This window comes from Saimiri boliviensis, chromosome 5 (genome assembly GCF_048565385.1).
Source record: "Saimiri boliviensis isolate mSaiBol1 chromosome 5, mSaiBol1.pri, whole genome shotgun sequence".
Taxonomy (NCBI): Eukaryota; Metazoa; Chordata; class Mammalia; order Primates; family Cebidae; genus Saimiri; species Saimiri boliviensis.
Window position 1 is genome coordinate 15,687,515 of NC_133453.1, and position 23,318 is coordinate 15,710,832.

At 37.6% G+C, this 23,318-nt stretch overlaps 1 protein-coding gene across 3 annotated transcripts in view; it reads right to left on the minus strand.

The window, feature by feature from the left end:
• NYAP2 (neuronal tyrosine-phosphorylated phosphoinositide-3-kinase adaptor 2) overlaps window positions 1-23,318 on the minus strand; it is a 303,720-nt gene that overhangs the window by 50,528 nt on the left and 229,874 nt on the right. For all 3 annotated transcript variants that reach the window (XM_003925465.4, XM_074398947.1, XM_074398948.1), the window contains one exon: window positions 3,583-3,686. In XM_003925465.4, coding sequence (XP_003925514.1) covers window positions 3,583-3,686 — 104 coding nt within the window. The remainder of the gene's footprint in view (window positions 1-3,582; window positions 3,687-23,318) is intronic.

Consider the following 23,318-nt stretch of genomic DNA (forward strand, 5'->3'; position numbering starts at 1 on the left):
ATACATGACTTTGGTGCAGTTTGACTTTTTTAACTGAGAAAATAAATTAACTTTCTAATGATAGGCACAAAAACTCAGTTGATTTCTGAAAATTTCTATGAAGGCAAATGCCAAAACATGGTTGTATTGCAAGGAAGTTCCAGGAAAATGTCCCTAAAAGCCCCATGCCCAGGAGCCCTATTTGCTCAGGAGCAAATTAAGAAAGACTAAAATTTTATTTTTATCTCCCTGAGTGTCAGAGAATAATATGTGTCTTGGAGAAGACTCTAAATGCTTCAGAACTCATATTTTTTTCCAGAGTTTTCCATTTTCTTTTATGTATTTTGAGGCTCCAGTCAGATATAATTACACATTTCTACAGATCTTATGTCTGCTGAAGTTACCTGAAGCTAAAACTGATTGCAAAGTCAAGCAAACATTACTTTCCCCTTTGTTTATACACAAATTCTGGTGGTGGGTTGTCACTATTAGCCCCCAGCCCATGGGGCATGGGGGCCAGTCACTCTGGTCACCTCTGAGAATCTCTGCTGGAGTGACGTCAAGCACTCCCACCTGCCTCCACCTGCAGCATGCCTTAGACAGCTTCAACCACGACACGGAACAGTAAGTGGCAAACTAGGACCAAGACAACTGAATAGAGATGGGATGAGAACAACAATCTGAAAAGTAACACACATCTTTCTGCATGAAGGATAATGCTTGTAATGTGACTGAAATGTCATAGCCTTCGTAAGGCCAGGTTTCTCCACAGACAAGCACCACTGGAATTATTTTAGAGGTTAGTGACTGGTTTTGTTTTATTTATTTATTTTTTGAGACAGAGTCTTACTCTGTTGACCTGGCTGGAGTGCAGTGGTGCAATCTCAGCTCACTGCAATCTCTGCCTCCCAGGTTCAAGCCATTCTGTCTCCGCCTCCCAAGTAGCTGGGATTACAGGTGTGTGCCACCATGCCCGGCTAATGTTTTGTACTTTTAGTAGAGACAGGGTTTCACCATATTAGCCAGGCTGGTCTGGAACTCCTAACCTCAGGTGATCCACCTGCCTCAGCCTCCCAAAGTGTTGGGATTAAGGCGTGAGCCACCGTGCCCGGCCTTCTGTTTGTTTTAAATAGATTGCATGGTTTCCAGTGATTTTCCTAGTATGAAGTTTATGAATCTGTTATTAAGAATTCTGGCTTTTTAATAACAACCAGGTGTCTTAGTGATGCAAAACTGCTTAAAAAGTGACCAGAGGGATTGTTTGATAATGCTAGGTGTTCCCTATCCTTGTTTAGGTATGAATAGTTATTGTTAGATTCAACCATTTTGCTCATCTTTCCACCATTGTCTTGCATTCCTGAGCCATCCTGATCGTAATTTAAAGAGATATCTCAGTCAACACTATGGTTGAGGCACAGGAATTAGGTGAGAAAGGGACTTTTAATAAATATTTATTGACTTTAGTTGAATTCTAAGTCATAGGACTTTAGAACAATGTTCACATGAGCTATGCTTACCAATTCACCTCTAGAGTATAGAAATATATATATATATATATATATATAGCGTAACTGGGTGTAAGCTGCAGAGAAGAAGCCCAGAGGCCAGTCTTCTAATTTGTAGCTCTGACAGCCCATGTATGATCTGACTGTGTGTCAGAATCTCTGTCAGTGGGTAAGGAAACTAACAGCATATAAATAGTGCACTAGGCTTTTTCCCTTGATACATTTTGAAGAATGAAGAATGTCCCATCAGGTGAGCAAAGGGATGATAAGATGAAGGCACAAAGAGTACATCTTGTCTCTATTCTGGAAGTTTACCCCAGGACCCTGCTTTCATTGAGAGTTTGAAGTGGCGTAGGGTGAAACAGCTCTAAAGACAATTAGGAAAAAAGCAAAAAACAGGGAACACAAAACCTCTCTGAGAGTCTGAGGGCCGTATGCTAGCAGGGACCATAAATTTGAAAACTTGATTGTATAGAGCAATCCTCTGTCAATTAGCTAAACTTCCCTTCTTTGGTACTCAATGTTTTTAAACTTTGAATGTTGGTAAATATAATATTTTTGGAATAGCTTTCATCAGCTAGGTTGGCAGTTTATCTTATTTATTTTATTCAGTGTCTTACTGTTTCTACTTCTTTTATATCCAAAAAGTGTTTAAGTTGGTACATTTCATTATGAAGGCATTTAACATTTTAAATTAAGACACAAGAAGTTCTAAATGGTACTTGAGATGCCCTTGAGAGAAGCTTCTCATTCCTTGCATTTGTAGATACCTTATATATTTATAAATTAAATACTTTGCATATTTAAGCCGGATAAAAATACTGAGGTGCAATGTCTCTCATTAGAAAAAAATGCAATTATTCTACCTAGTTATGTTTTTAGAACAGCTTGGCATTTAAAATAATTGACAAATATGTAATTTGCTAATAAGTAATGGGCAGTTCCCTTGGAGGTATCGTCACTGTTTTATAAGTTACTATTTCAGAAGGGTTTCATGAATGCAAAGATTACAGCTGGGAAGCAGAGAGGAATCACTCCAGAATGACACCACCCTACTTAACCCCCATAATACTTAACAGTAACAACAATTAAGGCTCACAAATTAAGTTAACTTATTGAATTCCTGTTGGGTGAGCTAAAGACAGGACATTTATGTGCAGTGATTTTTCCTCATACTAATTCCCCGTCCACAACCATGTACCCAAATGAACATCAGAGCAACATATTATACTGTAAAGATTAAATGACATTTCAGTTTATGCCTTTATTTCTTGTCTCTTTTCTCCAAGTGATAACTGAGATCTCATTTATCATGCATGAACACTCACATTCCCTTTCTGAGAACATTTCTGATATTGTTGATATATGAGAGAAAAGTCATTTATTTAAGGGTTGCCTTATTAATCTGCAGTTTTTGTTAAATATCTTGATTATATGGCCAGTCAATTTGTCTCTATAGCCTAAGAAAGAAGAAAGACTAGCTGCCATACTCAATCCAAATGAGTTGGGATATGAATATTTAAAAGGACATCAATATTCAACAGTGTCTTACAATCATGCTCCAAGCTAAATAAAAATAAAACCACCAAAAATATTACAGTATAATAGGATAAGAGCTAAGGATATGTACAAATTCATTGACAACATCTGTGCAAGTGTTGTGGACAAAACATTTAAAAAGAAATCTACATAAAACAAAGTAGATAAATTTATCAAATATTGATAAATTTTCAGAGACAGTATAAAAGTACACAAAACATGAAAGAGAGAAAGAATTTTAAAAAATAATCACTAAGCCAATACATATAGTACAAGTTTACTACATTTATATTACAGAATGATGGAAACCAGAGACAAAAACGATTTGATAACAAACAGCAAAGAAAGGTTTACCACCAATCACAAGGAAGAAAGACATTTTTTTTCAGATGAAAACACAGACTGCCAGAACTCATCCCCCACGCCCCAATCCATACACACATAGAAAAATAAAAGCAAATGCAAAAGTTGTCTACAGCCACAGGACAGACAGAGGTGGGGAGCATTTGGCAAGGTGCATCACACGAAGTCAATCACGACTGGCTAACGATGATGGTACCTGGCTCTGTTGCAGGTCAGTGGTTTGCCTGAGAGGAGTGACCGACGGAGGAGGCACACCTGATGTCGACGCAGACCGGCCTAATTTGCAGCTTACTTTAGGCTCTGGAAACAAGGGGAAAAAGACAAAATATTAGCCGACTGACATCTGCAGTAATGAGATGGCTTTTCAGTCTCCCTGTTGGTTTTGCTACTTGTTCCTGAAATATACAAAATGCTCCTGATGTTTGCTAGTAACTAGCAGGTGATAAAACACTTGCGTAATAGTTGACTCTGAAAGTTGCTCTATTCCCAGATGGGCTTCTGGGGGACAAATCTCAGCAGCAAGGCCTTGCGCCCTCACACATTTTACCCCACTTAGGGTTGGTTTCCATGGAGTCACCCCTGGAGCCACAACAACCCATTAGGGAAACAAGCAAGTACCATGACTATTCTCAGTGTTTCACTTTCAGCTTTGGTCCGTAGGATTTCTGTGTTCTAAGATGTTTCATTCCCCTTCTCCAAAGGATCTGCTTTCCTTCTTTCCATGAACACTATCATCATGCTTTCAGTGTAACATTTCTTCAACTTACCTTGATTTGCATTAAATTTTATAACTATCTTCCAAGACCTTTGTTATCTTTCATATTATTTTTCCAAGTTCAAAAGCTTTCTTCTACCTCGTGTCTAATTTGAGGAGCCCAAATTAGCTGCCTACTTCACTGACAGGATGCTTTAGAGATCACAATTTGAGGACTGAAAGAGTTCCCTTGATCCAAGAAGTCTAGGAGATACGGGAGGTAGAGATGATGAATTTAAAGATGCATTTGAAGATATTTGATAAAGGAAAAAGAAGTCATAGAAAGAAAAATGGACATCTGTACTTTTATCACAAACTTCAAGGTCAGCTGTTGGTTTTTGAGTGCCTGGTACATTCCAGCTTCTGTGAGGAATGTACTAGGCACTCATAAATAATATTATAATATCTTATAAGTATATTATATTATATTATATTATGATTATATTATATTTAAATATATAATATATATTATAATATATTATAAAATATTATATATATTATATTATATTATATATTAGATATTATATTAAATTATAAATATTAAATTATATTATAATATATATTATAAAATACCATAAAATATTATAAATATATTATAGTATATAATATAAATTACATATTATGTTATATTATATTATAATAACATGTGATAGAATATTTTATAAACATATTATATTATAATTTAAGATAATAACTTATCTGTGAGCCTAAGAGCACTTTTTGGAGCTACAGAGTTAGCTATTAATACCCTCAACTTACAAATTAGAAACCTAAGGTTCTCCAAGTTCAGACCTTACCTAATAAATAAACAAGTGTCTCTCAAAAAGCCTTTCTTTATAAACTTGACTTGAAGATTAAACTCATTGAAGAAACAACTTTAAGTGATATGATGTAACCACGGTACTGAGAACTCACACACATTCCAGGGAACCAGAATGTGCCCAATCCTGTGGGAAGAAAAGAAAACGTGTTGCTCACGCTGGGGAGACACACTCTCCTTATGCCATTTCTATATGATTCGCACTTCGGAGCAAAGCACTGACTGTATCTGCATTGCATGAATGGTTCACTGCCAACTTCAGCTTCCATCGGTTGCCTTCCACCCCTTCGCGCCCAACCCCTTTCAGACACAACATGCAGACATACAGAATGAGTAAGCTTTATGCCTCCTTACACATAAACTCACACACACTCACCCATCTGCACCTTTCCTCTCTCGGTCCTGTTTCCACCTATTAAACAATGCCTCGCCTCTCTATTACAATTATTCTCTTAAGGGAACGAATAGTTTCTTTCTTGATAAGTCAAATAGCATTTTCTCTGTACTTCCGATTTAGACGAAAAAAGTAAAAGACAAGAGACAAGCTTTGGACTTAGAACTAATTTTGAATCTGACTCTGCTGGGTGTATGATCTTAGACAATTGTTTTCATTTCTTTAAGTTTCAGGTTCTCTCAAATAAAATGAATTTACTGACTTATTAAACATTCAGCATTTATGTATTTTATGCCTACTATGTGCTAGGAACTTGCCAGAGAGCTGTGACCAAAGTCCTGCTGTTGTTCTAAGGGAGTACACAGTCTATACAGTAAACATAGACATTAAACAACAAATGATAGGCCGAGCACAATGGCTTATGTCTATAATCCTGGCAGTTTGGAGGGCTAATGTGGGCAGACCACTTGAGCCCAGGAGTTGGACACTTCATATTCTAATGACGCTTATGAGTTCTCAGGGGAGACACGTTAAACCTAAAATCATTTGCCGAAAATTATAAACTGTGTTAGAAGGAAGAAGTAGAAGGTGCCATGGTGTCATTTATCAGAGTATCCACTGTGTTCTGGGGAGCAGGAAAGGAGAGATCCAGAAGACGCTGCAGTAATTAACACTTGCCAACAGGACTGAATGGGCAGCAAAATCTGAAGTGGGAAGGATCCTGGATCCACAGACTTACTTTCCAACCGATCCGGAAGTCAGAAGCATTTCAGAATGTATTGCTTGCATGTTATAAGGAAACAGTAACCGTGAAATATCCTGGTTTCCAGGTTAGTGGAGAAGAGTTGAGCTAAGGCTGAGTAAATACATAAACTGAATTATAATTCACAGAAAAACACCAGACACATAACAGGTGCTTTTAGTGAATGCCAGCTCTCACCCCCTACACACATACACACAGGTACATGCATGGTGACTCTTGCCTCTATTCCTCCTTCTAATTTTAATGACACCAACTATATTTTCTTTCAAGAAAATGACTCCCTTTCCATCTGTGACAGGCATGGCTTCACCTCTCTCCCAACCCAATGTCCTTTTAGCTTTATCTCCTTGTCTCTTGCTTGGCCTTTTCCCTCTGCAGCTTCTCTCTTAAGAACATCAGCAGTCTCATGTCTTCAAATGCAGTGGTTTCCCTTGCAGTCACATGCTGGTTTCCGTAGCTCTGTCCCCTTCCCATGCACCTGTTTGATTCTGAGCTCCTGTGCTTCCTGGACACTAGGCTGTCTACATTGCCTCAGGATGCAAACCAGGTTCTAACTTCTCCTCAATATCTTAGATCTTCCTTTTACTTTTCCTACTTATAGTAGAAACATCACCTCCATTTTCCTAAAGGCTTAAGGTCTAAATCTTGTACTTTTTCAGTTCAGAACTTCGTTTTCCTCTCTGTATAAATTTAGTCTTGCTGGAATTTGCTTTTTTTCTCCCCTTGCAATGATTCCAGTATTTATCTCAGCTCATCTCAGAAACCTCGCTATAATCTCTCAGCTCAAATCTAACTTGACCACAATGCATCTTGTTCAAAAATGTTCAGTTATTCTACATTTATTATCATGAAAAGCTGCCTAATTTTCAGAGGTCCTCGGTGACCTGGATGCATCTGATAGGTCCACTCAATTTTCCACTGCTTCTTGCTTCCTAAAACATATACAATTTGGGCCGGGTGTGGTGGCTCATGTCTGTAATCCCAAGCACTTTGAGAGGTCGAGCTGGGTGGATCACCTGAGGTCAGGAATTCGAGACTAGCCTGGCCAATATGGTGAAAGCCTGTCTCTACTAAAAATACAAAAAGTAGCTGGGCATTGTGGTGGGCACCTGTAATCCCAGCTACTCCGGAGGCTGAGGCAGGAGAATGGCTTGAACCCAGGAGGCAGAGGTTGTAGTGAGCTGAGATCACGCCATTGCACTCCAGCCTGGGTAACAAGAGTGAAACTCCATTTCAAACAAAACAAAACAGTTAAACACACACACACACACACACACACACACACACACACACACACAGTTTAGTCTACCCTCCTGGTATCCACATTTGATTCTGCTTCCACCCTTCATCTCAAGTTGTTGCCAACTTTTATCAAACCATATCTCACCATTTTCTAAGACTTAGTTCCAACTGGACTTTTATTGTAAAGCATACTGTGATCTTCTTTTCTCCTTTCTCTCTTCTGAACTGCCTTATCTCTTAGGCAACATTTGCACTGTTTGCTGTGGTTTTTAGCATTTTTGCTGGTAGGAACCACCGAATAAGCGTTCAATTATTATGCATTTTTCTTTCCCTGAAAATACTCAAATTAACCTAGAAAAGGTCACTGCAACTCCTCAAAGCAAGGAGCAATGACGTAACAAAGAATATATTATAAGACCTAGTTTTAAGGCCTGTCTCCCCTGCTTACTAAAGCAGTGATTCCAGTTAGAGGGGATATGAACCCCTAGGGTCCTACAGAGGAGGCAATGGCATTTGAAAACTCTCCCTTGATTTTGTGTGGGTGTTAAATACCTGCCCACCCATTCCTGAAAATACCACTGGATTCTCTCTGAGGCTGTTTAAATACATGTGTATCATGTGATGACACAGAAAAAATATCCTGGTAACTTATAAATTAGCCTCATTTTTCAGGATACCTAAATCCTTGCATACCTCAAGGAATCATCGTTTATTACATAAAATAACAAGTAAAGTATCCATCATGTTTCCATAATAAGCCGATGTTTCCATACATGCCGTGACTAGCTTAGCACATTTGGTCACATGGAATGAGAAAATTCAGTATTTTTTCCTAGGAAAAGATGACAAATAATTATTTACTGTAGAGTTTTTTTTTTTTTTTTGCAGTTTATGTTGAAGATATTATCATCTGATGAAAAAAGTTTATCTAACCGCATCAAAAGCTTTTATATCACCTAAGTTACCTAAAGATTAATTTTCCCTTTTGTTGATTTCTGGTCTGACCAACTTAACCTGTTTCTTCCACTGTAGACAACATTGTCTTCAATGCACAAACTATGCCTCGCCAAAATCCAAGCAAACTCCCAATTTCACTGTGACCTGGAAGTGCCTTGCCTTACCCCACTGGGATGTCAGTCCAGATCACATCTAGATTCATCAAGCCCCCTTAGGCACTGCAATATAAACCACTAACCACCCATTGCACATGGCAACTTAAACTAATTAGCCAAGCACCCTATGTGGACTAGCTCTGGAGTCAGGTCACCTGGTGGTCTAATGTTCGATCCCAGCATGGAATATGACTCCATGTGTAGGGGCAGACTAAGATCATGACCATATATTCATAATACACACACACATACACAGGCAGATACACACACACACACACACACACACACACACACAGACACATACACACACACACACACTCCATAACACTACTGCTTAAGGTAACAACACATGGAAGGAACATTTTTTAAATGGCGAGATTTTTGTTTATCTCACTTATTTTGGCTCTTCTTTCAGTTTCACATGATTCTTAACCTAAATGCATTTGGAATTTCCTATGGTGTTTCTGAGACCAGGTTGATGAAACAAATCCTTAAGAGGTTGCATCCACCGTTTCTTTGACCAAAGGAATTATCTGAAGCCATCAAAAATCATAGAACAAAATTCTAATTATAACCAAGCCTTTTAGAGATCCTTTAGGCCTGTGACATCAAAGTACAATTGTTCATCTCACCTACCTTTGACCAAAAGAATTATCTGAAACAATCCTGAACATTCTCGAAAAGATCGGAATTATAATGAAGCCTCTCTGAGATCCCTTAGACCTATAACATCAGAGTGCAGTTGTTTGGCTCACTTACCTTTGGAAATGCAATGCTCTTTGAGACTTGAACAATGAGGCTGAGGTGCTATGACACTGGAAACAGAAAGTTTTGATCCTGAATATTTTGTTGTTGTTGTTGTTGTTGTTTTGTGACAGAGTCTCACTCTGTCACCCAGGCTGGAGTGCAGTAGCATGATCTCGGCTCACTGCAACCTCCGCTTCCCAGGTTCAAGAGATTGTGGTGCCTCAGCCTCCCAAGTAGCTGGGATTACAGGTGCCTGCCACCATGCCCGACTAATTTTAGAGACATGGTTTCACCATGTTGGCCAGGCTGGTCTTGAACTCCTGACCTCAGGTGATCCACCCACCTCTGCCTCCCAAAGTGCTGGGATTACAGGCATGAGCCACCATGCCCAGCCTGATCCTGAATTTTAACAGAATAATTGCCAAGAATTTTAGAGTCCACCAACATTGGGCACGTGGCTGGAAAAAGATCCAAAACAGAGCTTTCCTATCCTAAGGAAAATTCACCCAATTAAGAGATTAATTATTAGCTAGAAGGCGCTTGTTCTTCCTATGTCCAAGGAAAAATTCTTTCCTTTGAAAACTTTTCTAGTATCATCCTAGAAGTAAAAGCGGACTCACTTTTGCACTTTAGTGAAGATCAAGTGTAAAGAGAATAAGAAAAAATGAGAAGTCAATGAAGAAAGAGAGAGAGAGGAGTAGTGGAGGAAGGAAACAGAGAGGAAGGAAAAGGAAGAAAGAAGAAAAAGGAAAGGAAAAGAGGGAAGGAAAGAGCGAAGGAGGGAGGAACAGGGTCAGTTTAACTCCTTTGAGTAAACCATTATCAAGACAATTCCATGATGTTTCCAGATCTGTAGTTCATCATCATCATAAGGTTTTTATTAAATAGGTACCTGTAAGACTATGTAATTTATTAGTTAACTTTTTTCTTTTTATTCTCTCTCTCTTTTTTTTTTCACCCAGGCTGGAGTGTAGTTGCATGATCTCAGCTCACTACAACCTCCGCCTTCCGGGATCAAGCGATTCTTTTGCCTCAGCCTCCCAAGTAGCTGGGACTACAGGCTCGTGCCACCACACCCGGCTAATCTTCTGTATTTTTGGCAGAGATGAGGTTTCACTATGTTGGCCAGGCTGGTGTCGAATTCTTGACCTCAAGTGGTCTGCCTGCCTCGACCTCCCAAAATATTAGGATTAAAAGCATAAGCGACTGCTCCTGGACTTTCTTTTTATTCTTAATAGATATAAACTTTCATTACTTTAAAAAAAACGTAATTTCCCATCTTCACCTTAAGGAGAACTGAATTTTTATTTAGAATTGTCACTAGCATTGTTACAGGATCATTTCCAAGCCATCTGTTTCTATCACCGTGAGTACTGGAGTTCTATTTGTTTCCAGAAAAAAAGACAAATGACCATTCTCAACCACTGTATCTGCATAACCATACACGATTGGTGCATTTTCATATGCAAAAGAAAAATTTCATCTGGCATTAAAGAAATAAAATCAGTCAAATTCTGAGGACACGTATCTTTTTTCCCAATACATAATATTTTTGCTGTACTAGCAAAAACATAATAATTGCCCCAAGTAGCTAATGATGCTGAAAGTTTCTAATCAAGGATTTGGAGTTACACAGAATTCACAGAGTGGCTTTCTTTTTAAAATACACCAAAGTATGCTCATTGCAAACTCTGCTTTCTGGAAAAGACTTTTTTTTTTTTAATAACACATGTGCTTTTGAGATAAACTATCACCTGAGTCAAAAGTGGCAGTTTTTCCTGGACTATATTTAAATTATCCAGGGTTCTGAACACTTTGTTTGAGTCTCCCATCACACGTCAAAGTAAACACAGTAAGATGCCTTTGTGCCCTACACTAAATGTAATTTTTTTTTCCTGTATATAATTTGAATGAATTTTTATAGTTTTTTTGAAATTGTTAGACTGTGAGTAATCCAATTAATTCAAGATTGGCTATGACTTCTAAACAGTAATCATATACACTCAGGAATTCATACAGGATTTGACAAGGTGGTCTACAGATTATTTCAAAATGTAATGGAATTGTTTTAATACTAAATTTGACAATTACGTTGAACTAATGTCACACTTTTCACTGATTTAATTGCTATTCATTAATGTGAATGAGGCAGCTTTGGAATTTTGGTGCTACAATTTTTAAACAATATTAAATATTTTACAGATCTCTGAAAAGCTGATACACCTAAGCATGGTGACTATGGAGATAAAAAGATGAAACTAAGCTGATAACTGCTGTGATCATTTTGTGACCATGGAGAAAGGAAAGAAAATCAGCAGGATGCAGGAATCTATCTTGGGAGTAGCTTCTCTCTCTCTCTTCCCCCCACCCCCTCATGCCCACTCCTCAGCTTTCCAAGGAGTTTTCTTCTCTGGAGACAGCTGAGATTTGCATAGCTGTGAAAGACACTGGTATCCTTTAACCCATGGACTGAGGTCCTAGTGTGTAGGACAGAAGTATTATTGGAATAATTGATGGTTCTTCTTGGGAATACTGAAATTCTGCTGAAGACCTGAAATCCAGAGCAAAGTAAGGTGGCGATGAGGTGGCAGCTCATGATCCAATGTACTCATTATAGTCCTTCATTCCTTCCGGTCATCTGAGGGGCTGGGATTTTTCCTTGTCTTCCATATTTTATGTACAGAGCATATAAATTATACAACTTAAAACACAGGGATGCCCAAGATGCTGCAATGCATATCTGGTTTCATCCATGGCAACACAGCGTAGTGAAGCATTAAGATTTTTTTATTTGACAGCCTCTTTCATAAGAATATATAATTTCTAAAACACCTTGGGGTATTCATCACTTTAGCTGAGTATGAAAATGTGCTTTTATTTTCAAAAATACTTTTTTTTCACATTAAACATGAATTAAAATATATATGAAAAAACTACATAGTTTGCATTTAACAAGTAAAACATACTCCTTAATTATTTTAAAAATTGTTAGGTAAGGAAAACCCATCAGCTTCAATATAAACTCAAAAAGTCATATTTGCAAAGGATCAAATGCATATTACCATGGGGACAGAAATTTCACTTTGTTTTATGGCATCAAAAACACAATACGCAAACAAAAGAAACAAAATCCTTTTGTCACCTGATACTATAAATGAATGCATTACAAAAATCACTTGACCTATTTAAAAATATATTTTGCTTCTAAATAACGAAATCATAAGAAAGGAAATGCCATGGTTACATTTTGTAGATAACCCACCTTGTGAGGTGAAAACTCTTTACTCCTAATAAGTGAAAATCAAAACTGGACATAATGCTGATGGCATTTCATTTCCTCTTTATACCATTGAATTTTGTACTTTGTTAAATAGCAAACATTTTGAGAGAACATGTGACCAGTTATTACAACGTTGATGGTCCTCCTTAGTATGTTCTATTTCAATGGCCATGTTCCTATGCTTTTGCCTTGAGCCAATTGTTATAGACATAACGTAACCAATGTCTGGCTATGAATAAGCCTAATCTAAGGCTGTACTCACTCAAATTCTCCACAGCAGAGAATTCAACCTGATTTCAGTAGTGTTTATGCTTGTTCACTTTATAGCAGAAGTTCTGGCGTCTCTAAGATGCTTTGGGGGACAGGACATAAAGTCCAAACTATTTCACAAAAATATTAAGATGTTATTTGCTTTTTCACTGTATTGACAAATGCACTGAAAGTCTCAAAGCAATGGATAAATCTGCCATCACTTTCACATATCAAAGGAGTAGCACCAAACTATACTAGTAATTATTTGTTTTCCACTAACACATAGACTTGGATATTTGGCAGATTTTTTTTTGAATGAATGAAGTGAACCTGTTTCTTCAAAGAAAACAACTGATACTGTTTTGACAATAATAAACTTGAGCTTTTAAGCAAAAATTAAAATTTTGATAAAGTTTTTACCCATCACTGTGAGCTTGAGATTATCCTAATGCTTAAAGGCTGTTCTTAGGAGATCATTACTGATATTAAGGCATGCGATATATTGATTTTTATAACAAAATGTGTCAAAACATGAAAGATACACATAACTTAATGAACTATTATTTTCTAAATGCACAATGTTATAAATCATGATAGATAATGCATTTTACAGTTCAAAATAGAGAAATAGATGTAAGAGACTTTATTGATATGCAGCTAACATTGCAACTAGCCTTTCAGACACTACTAGTCATTGAATTTTAGAAGGGTATTAAAAAAGAATATTCACAATTATATTAAAAAGCTATTTAAGTATTTCTACCTTTTCAACTACACATCTGTATAAGGACAGATTCTCTTGATGTATTTAACCAAAGCAAGACATTATGATAGATTGAATCCAAAAGAGAAAAGAAATACTGTCTATATTCTGTTGAGTCAGACATTAACAAGATTCTCACAAATGTAAAACAAATTCAACCTGCTCATATATTTTTTAAAAATATAATTATTTTTTAAGAAAAACATTATTTATGTTAATATATTATGGGTTGTTTTTAAATTTCTAACAACTAGATAATATATTAAGTTCCCGATTTTAATTTATAATATGATAAATATTGTTATACTTAATTCTCATAAAGGAATGTCTTTGGGGTCCTCAATAATTTTAAGAACAAAAGGTGTCCTGAGGCCAGAGTTTGAGAATCATTGCTTTACGCACTCTGTCCCCAAAGAGCTCTCTTTAAAAGTTAACTTTTTATACAATTAATATGCCACTTGTGTATTTTAAAACAAACAATAAAACATAGGAAAATGTCAAGTTTCAGTGCAGGGATCATGGGAAATCCTTTGAAAACTTCAAGGGCTTTGAGAACCACCAATTAGGAAGTGCTTTCCTGGAAAAATCTAGATGGCAAAATCCAAGAATCATTGTTTTTTTTGCCCATGAGACCTGAGGGAAGTCATAAAAACTCTCAGGGCATTTTTAATCATCTATAACAAGAAGCAAATTCCAAGGTTCTACTCATTGATTCTTTCTTTTTGTTTCCAATAAAGATGGATTTTTTTTATTTGCATAGGTATATGCATGCAAGTGTATGAGGGTAGAGAAGAAAATCTAAAAAACAAGTAAAGTTTAATTATGCAAGTAATATACTAATGCATCCTTAATATAAAAACAAAAGCATTGCAATTAAACCCAAAATATCCACTGACTGTCCTCCCGTTCTACAATATTATTCCCTCTTCCAGAGGTGCTAATAGCAGGGAATTCATCAATGTATTTACAGTCCTTTTGCTGTGCAATTTTCAGGGTTTATACTGTGCAAGTATTTTTATCCACATAAATAGCATAATACTCTATATATTGTTCTGCAATTTGCATTTTCAATCAATAATGCATTTTGGAGATCTTTTTCTGTCAACATATATAGATTCATGTCATTATTTTTAATATATGGAATATAGAATTTATTTTAATATGTGATATAACTTTTTACTATATGCTTATGTTATTTCAAACTTTTTATGATCCCAAAATTGGTGCTTGTCCATGCTTTCTTTTACAATAAGAGTAATGCCATAGTAATTGGTAGGACATAGAATACATTCCTTTCCAATATGAATATTGACTAACATATATTTTTATGTTGTGATAGAAAAGATATCTCACCTATTTTCCTTGCCACCATGATAAACTCTTATATTAATTTCCTTGTATTATATGTTATACTCAAGATAGATAATTTTGTTAATTATCTTCTAACATTGACATTTATTATTTTACAAATTTTACTTCATCATTGATTCTTGATGCTAGTAAATGAAATGTGTTGAAACAATTGAATGATCTCAGAGATATTCTTTTTTTTCTTTTTTGAAAAAAAGAATAAGAAGAAAAAGAATAAAGAAGAGGAAGAAAGAGAAAGAGGAAGAGGGAGAGAGAATGGGGATATTGCTTTATTGCCCAGGCTAGAATGCTGTCTAAATATGGGTATGCCTATAATTGTCCTTAATAATGAAGACATGAAAGAAAATGAGGGAAGAGAATAACAAACAAGGATCCAACCAACATTTCGTTTAAACTTCTAAGTTGATATGATGTGGTACTGATAAGAGTGTATATTTTATGTATTTAAAGTGGAGAGTTCTATAAATGTTAATTATGTTTACTTGTTCCAGATCTGAGTTCAAGTCCTGGATATCGTTGTTAATTTTCTGTCTCATTCATCTGTCTAATACTAATGTTGAAGTCTCCCACTATTATTGTGTGGGAGTCTAAGTCTCTTTATTAGTCTTGTATGTCTGGGTATTCCTGTATTGGGTGCGTATATATTTAGGATCTTTAGCTCTTCTTGTTGTTGCATTGATCCTTTTATCATTATATAATGTCCTTCTTCGCTTCTTTTGATCTTTGTTGCTTTAACGACTATTTTATCAGAGGTAAAAATTGTAACTTCTGCTTTTTATTTATTTATTTTAGCTCTCTGTTTGGTTGGTAAATCTTTCTCCATCCCTTGTTTTGAGTCTTTGTGTGTCCTTGAATGTGAGATGGGTCTGGATGCAGCATACTGATGGGTTTTAGTTTTTTAACCAAATTGCCTGTCTGTCTTTGGATTGGGGGATTTAGTCAATTTAAATTTAGAATTAATAATGATATATATGAGTTTAATACTGCCATTTAATATTAGCTGGCTATTTTGCCCATTAGTTGATGTAAATTCTTCATTATATTGATGCTCTTTACTTTTTGGTATTTTTTAGAATGGCTGATACTGTTTATTCCTTTCTATGTGTAGTGGTTCTTTCAGAAGCTCTTGTAAAGCAGGCCTGGTGGTGATGAAATCTCTGAGTGCTTGCTTGTTCACAAAAAACTTTATTTTTCCTTCACTTATGAAGCTTAGTTTGGTTGGATGTGAAATTCTTGGTTGAAAGTTCTTTTCTTTAAGGATGTTGAATATTGGTCCCCACTCTCTTCTGGCTTGTAGGGTTTCTGCTGAGAGATCTGCTGTAAGTCTGATAGGCTTCCCTTTGTGGGTAACCTGACCTTTCTCTCTGGCTGTCCTTAGTATTTTCTCCTTCATTTCAACCCTGGTGAATCTGACGATTATGTGCCTTGGAGTTGATCTTCTTGAGGAATATCTTTGTGGTGTTCTCTGTATTACCTGGAGTTGAATATTATCCTGCCTTACTAGGTTGGGAAAATTTTCCTGAATAATATCCTGAAGTGTATTTTCCAGCTTGGATTCATTCTCTTCGTCACATTCAGGTACACCTATCAAGCGTAGATTAGGTCTTTTCACATAGTCCCATATTTCTTGGAGACTTTGCTCGTTCCTTTTTATCCTTTTTTCTCTAATCTTGTCTTCTTGTTTTATTTCATTGAGTTGGTCTTCGACCTCTGATATCCTTTCTTCTGCTTGATCAATTCGACTGTTAAAACTTGTGTATACTTCACGTAGTTCTCGTATTGTGTTTTTCAGCTCCATCAATTCACTTATTTTCCTCTCTAAATTGTGTATTCTTGTTAACATTTCGTCAAACCTTTTTTCACAAAGTTCTTAGTTTCTTTGGATTGGGTTAGAACAAGTTCTTTTAATTCACAGAAGTTTCTTATTATCCACGTTTTGAAGCCTGCTCATGTAATTGGAACACACTCGTTCTCCATCAGGCCTTGTTCCGTTGCTGATGAGGAACTGGGATCCCCTGCTGAGGGAGAGGCGTTCTGATCTTGGGTATTCTCAGCCTTTTTTGGCTGTTTTCTTCCCTTCGTTGTAGATATATCCATCTGTGGTCTTTATAATTACCGTCTTTGTAATTGGGTTTCTGAGTGGCGTCCGACTTATTGATTCTCGGTGCCGAAATCTGAGCAACCCACTGTGCCGACTAAATCAGCAGCGTTAAGATTGATGGTGCTTTTCTGATTCTGCACCAAGAACTGACGCTCCAAGGCACCGGCAAAACCGCCTCGCCGGTCACAAGAGTCGCGCTGGTGACCCGTGGGGCTCCTCCGCTGGGAATCTCCTGGTGCATGAGCAACAAGAATTCATGTGAAGGTGTGGCGTCCTCTCGTTCTTTGCGTTTTCACTGGGAGCTACAATCCTGAGCTGCTAGTGATCAGCCATCTTGGATCTCTCTCCCGGGATATTCTTGTTTAATCATGAGCTAGTTTATTAAGACCATTTTTTTTTACTGCTCTTTTCTGGTCAGCATTTTTGTTTTCGTTTTTGTCTGTGTATGTGTTTTTAGTAATGATGTTGATAGAATTATGCATAACTCAAGTCTGCTATTTGTTAAAATGTTCTAACACTGCTGATAAAAGTTTTGGTAGTAAATAGTTTTTAAACACCCATAAAAATTTATCTAGGAAGGGTAATGGTCATCTGTCATTTTTCTCTATCTAAAATCCATTTCCTCTTTTTCTGGGATGGATTTGATTTTTCTTTAGAGAATAGCATCACCAGTCATCTCCATTCTTATGGTTCTGTAATAAGACCTGATCTCTACTCTAGCTCCAGAAGTGGCCACATGACTCAAGTCTGTCCAATCAATCATTCTGTCCCATTGATGACATTGATTGGTACAAGGATGGACATGTGGTCCAAGTTGGTCAATGAGAGTGAACTTAAAACTTCTGCTGGAGCTTTTGAAAAAGAGGTACATCTTTTCACGAGGTCTGCTGAACTCTTATCACTTCCTGGCTGAATGACCAGGAGCAATTTGCTTGACTTCTCTACATTTGTTTGTTCACAGATAAAATAAGAGAAATAAAGGTGCCTAACTCACAGGATTGCTGTAAGGATTAAATAAGATAATAAATGCTAAGATTTTTCCATAGCAAAAAGCATGTACTAAGATCTCAAAAATTTTAGTAGTTTTTATTATTCAGGGATCAATCTGATCTTTTAGTTCCTCTGCTTATAACAAAGTACACACTGCTTCCTCACAATGGTACACACAGCTCAGTTTATACAACCAGCCTCATTAGTAGCCTTGCCCCTAGTACACTGCACCAGGCTATCCTAAGTTCCATGCCTTCTCTTACTGCAGGATTTTAATCATGCTACTCCACTCTGCCTGGCACACTTGGTCTTTCCTTCCTTCCCTTTCCTTCTCTACTAAACTCCATGCTCTTTGAAAGTAGGAACCACATCTGTCTCTTTCCTCCATATATTTACTCAGCATATTTCCCTGAGTCTTATAACCGATCCTTAATAAGGGCTCATTGAGCATTTATTGACTGAAATCCCATTATTATTTTTGAAACAGAGTCTCATTCTGTTGTCCAGGTTGGAGTGTAATGGAGCAATCTTGGTTCACTGCAACCTCTGCCTCCCGGGTTCAAGTGATTCTCCTGCCTCAGCCTCCCAGGTAGCTGGGACTACCAGCACATGCCATCATGTCTGGCTAATTTTTTATATTTTTAGTAGAGACAGTTTCACCATGTTAGCCAGGATGGTCTTGGTCTCCTGACCTCATGATCTGCCTGCCTCAGCCTCCCAAAGTGCTGGGACTACAGACCTAAGCCATTGCCCAGGCCTGTTGACTGGATTATTCTAAATAATATTTTAAAGAATGAGACCACTCTAAAAGATGATTTGTATGTTTCACTTGGATAAAGAGCCATGTTTCTCTATCTCTTCACCTTCCACATATTTCCAGAAAAAAAAAAAAATCGAAAATACATTGACTACAGTGACCAGTTTTCAACTGAGTACTATATAACCTTAAAAAAAAAAAAAAAAAAAAAGTGTGTGTGTGTGTGTGTGTGTGTGTGTGTGTGTGTGTGTGTGTGTTGAGGAATTGCAGTTCCTGTGTTGGACAGTAGATGGCAATAAATATATTATTTGATAGGATTTTATGGGCCGATTACAAAACTTCCAGAACTAGTCTCTGTAAATGCCTTGGCTAAGTCAGACAGCCTCCTATTTTATTATGTCTTCTGGGGCTTTTCACAGAAACAGAAAGGGCATTCTTTGTGAACACTGTTGATACAGCATCTCCACGGGGCCTTTCCAAAGGAAGCCAACTGCTGCAGTACAGGAACGGTGCCAGGGTGGAGTGCACTGGGAGAGGTCCCAGGGTGGAACCACCACCCTGCAGTGACAGACACAGGTCGCTGGTGCTACAGTCAAAACTGGAGCCAGCACACTGTCACTGTGGTTCTTAAGCAGACTTAATATTGTATTGAGAGGCAAGAGAATGAAAGATACCTTCTGCATTATTCGAATGGTTTCTACCTAATGATTTTCCTCAATAGAATCAGAAAATCGTTGGACTTCAGGATTTCTCTATTGAGAATGAAATTACTACCAAGTTGCATCTTTTTCTAGCAGTGTTCAGTTTATTTATATAGTATACAGCATCATGTTCTGTGCATGTGTTTAGCAGAAACCAAGTTAAAGGGAAAATATGTGTGTGTGCTAATATATTGCATATATAAAACATGGTACTAGGTAATTAGCTGACTTTGCAAATATAATCATATGGAACTAATGTGTAAAACCTGTAAGTACCTCATGGCTTTATATATGTACACACACATCAGTTAATATCACCAAATTCCTTGACCCTAGCCTGGTTCCATAACTTTAGCTAACCACCCTGCTAGAAAAAAAAAAAAAAAATGGGAATAAGAACACAAAGGGTTTGATGAAATTCCACAAAATACTAAACAGCAAAGACCAGTTCTCTGTTTTACTGAATCAGAGGCAATAAGACCCCCTTGCTTTATAAAATCAGCTAAGATCATAGGCAGGAATAAGCTCCTTAAAGGGCAGGGTTCATCCTTGTATCACCTCACAGTGCTGTTCTCAAAAGAGTGAGTAAATGACTGGACCAAAGTCAAGCATACACAATGTTGTTGATTTAAAACAACAACAACAACAACAACAGCAACAACAGAAACACATGTGTAACATGGCTGCCCAGCTGCTCAACAATTAATTTCCATATATACCAACAATCAGTTAAAAACACCTCTCAATTAAGTATAAGAAAGGTGAAATCTCATGGGTTAGAGAGCAGCAAAAACAGTTCTCCTTTGGATTTACAAGGCAGGTGATTTGGGGCAGCCTGTTCATGTTAATCTTCATAAATCTATTTCCCTTGGTTTAGGATGATCATAAATTAGCTGACTCTGTATATGTGATCACATAAGTCCTGGGATAAAAATCCATAAATGGCTTCCTGTCACATTCAGGTAAGACCTGAGTCATGGATGTGGCTGGCTCACCCTTCCCCTTGTCTGGTTCTCAGCTTCTTCTCTGCCCTCCTTTTAGTCCCTCAGTTATGTGCATCATGGCATCACAGGGTCAAGGCATCTCCAAAGTCCTCCTTCTTGATTGCTCTTCCTCCTAATTCACCTTGAGGGCTCAGTTCCCAGGTTATTAGGATGCCTTGAAACACACTCTAAAGGAAGTGCCCTGTTACTCTCCTTACATCACAGACTGTAATAACATTTTGAAACTTTTGTCATTACTGCAACAGCTCTCTCCCTCACTGGCATGTGCTCAGTGGTTGGTAATTTCATAATTGAATAAAATAGATGAATAAATGAAAGTGTGAATAAGTGAATGGTGAATAAATGAATAAATCTGGGAGCACAGAAGCGGAAATAGAGAAACCCAGCCTAATTAAATAACGGGAAGAAAGCTGTACTAGGTGTCAGAACCTAAAGTTCTTTTCTTTATTTGAATCTACTACTTATCAGTGAATCTGGGCAATTGACGTGATTTCTCTTGAGCCTCAGCAAAAAAAAAAAAAAAAAAAAAAAAAAAAAAAAAAAAAAAAAAAAAAAAAAGAAGAAAAGAAGTCAGATAATCATACCAGCCCACCAATGTATAGGTTTTTGTGAAGTACGAATGAGATAGCATACATAAAGGCATTTTAAAAGCTTTGGTATAATAAAAATAAGGCATAATTTTAAATGGGTCACAGATAACCCACAAAGGTAATAAACTTAAATTCCACAACTCAGGTTACATATAATCTGCAATAACCTTAGAGTAATTTTTTAAAATTATACCAGATTCTATTCTCTTTAAACTTGTGAATTTAACTGTTCGTTTGAACACACAGGACTGTTTCTTTTTTTTCCCCCACAAGCCAGAGCTGTACCAACCTGTTCCATGGGGCAAAGGTCTTTCTTGCACTTTGGAGAAACCCTCCACTGAGTCCCAGGACATTTTTTTTTTCACTTTGATAATCAAAAATCTTTCATTTTCTTTGAGTTACAAAAAGTCTTATTGAAGTAATAATTTCAGTGCCCAGTTACTTACATTAATCAAAACTATGAACATTATCTCAAGGAAAGACTTCTCCCTCGGCCCACTTTGTGTCAGCTCCTGGCAAACAGAAAAGAGATGGCCTCTGTCTTGGCCTCCTTTCCCTGTTCTTCCACCTCTGTTCCCAACTTGGTCCCCACAATGTCTACTCTCATCTGGGCCAAAACAGAGAGAGGAGGAGAGATGGGAGAAGGAAAGGTTCTGCAAGGACCTGGCATGGGCTAGCATCTCTCACGCTCTGGCTGGGGCAGGTGTTCAACACTGAATCTCTGTCTTCCTGGGGTGCTTTCCAGTGTCCCTGAAGGCCTCCTCTCATTGGTTGGCCATCTCTCACCTGGGGACATCATGGTTCTTTGCTCTATGCCTTTTGTGGGTAACTGGGCATCCCGTAGGGCACCATGAGACACATCTTGAGAGTCCTGGCTGCTCCAGGCACTCTCATGATCTAGACCACTCCAGGGTTTCTCTCCAGGACCAAATCTGGTCCATGGGAAACACACTTTATACACATCTTCAACCCACCATCAGCAGCCGCACAGTTACTTGCTAAGCAACTTTCTTTCCCTGTGGTCATAGATCATTCAGCCAGTTTCTTGTGCTGTTTTCTTCTTGCCTATCCCTCAAACTCTTAGAAACAATGTCAAGTTTTCTGAGTGGTTTCATTAAAGTCTCTCTTACTTGACTTTCCATTTATGGGTTCTCACCCTTCTTCCATTGGGTTGGATACTCATATTTCTTTCTCTCTCTCTCTCTCTCTCTCTCTCTCTCTCTCTCTCACACACACACACACACACACACACACACACACACACAGTCTATCTAAAATTCTCTCTAATATCTAGTCTCTATCTCTCTCAGCCTCTAACCACTTTCCTAGGCAAGAAATGAGAGTTCAGTTAAGGACAACAATATTCATTTTGATCATCTCCTTTGCAAGTCCTTCTTCTGCAGTCCAGCTTTGTGCCTTGGAATGTAAGAGTAATTATCTTCTATTATGTTGCAATTAGCCTTTTGCATTTTGTACCCTGTTTATTTACATTCAAACTCTACAAAGGCACGCTTTGACCATTTAAAATAGTTAACTCCCTCACATTTCTCCTTTCCCGGTTGTTTCTCAAAGCCATATTACCAGTATCAGGAGAAATCCAAATAAAACTTTCTCTGATAAACACACATTCTAGCTAGCAGAAGTCATAGTTTTCTACAGAGAAATAAAAGTGGGACACTTGGGGATACAGCTTACAGTGCACTCCAAGGCCCCTCCAAATGAGAATTCTGTTACGCCTTTACTCCTCGAATTCAGAAAGGGAGAGTTACACTGCAGAGTGAGAAAACAGTGAACAGAACCAGGCAGCAGGACCTGGCAAATGTTCCCTGGGGAAGTCACCAGGCACTCAATTAGAACTGGGAAGGAGAGCAGATGTGGAGAATTGTCTTCTGGTGCATGATCCGGCTACACAGAACGGTAGCTTTGAGGGTCGTCGCTGTGGAAGTTCACAGCTGCCTGGGGCTGAAGTAGAGCCAAGCAGGAAGTTAGTCCACAGCCTACAGCAAAGTCCAAATTACAATAAACACCCGAACTCCACCAGATTGGTTTGTTGTTCTTGTTGCATAATAAAAACGAATGTAACAGAGAACTCATACTCCTTATCAGCCCTCAGTCCCTAAACTGTGAAAACATGGTGGTTCAACACAATAAATACTTCCTAAAGTCAGATGGTGAAGGAAAATGTGGGCCAGTAGAGTTTCATTTTTCACTTTAACTTTTTGTTTGTCAATGAGCATTCTTTACTTTCCTGTTACTGTACTGCTATACTATTATCTAATAATAATAAAGCA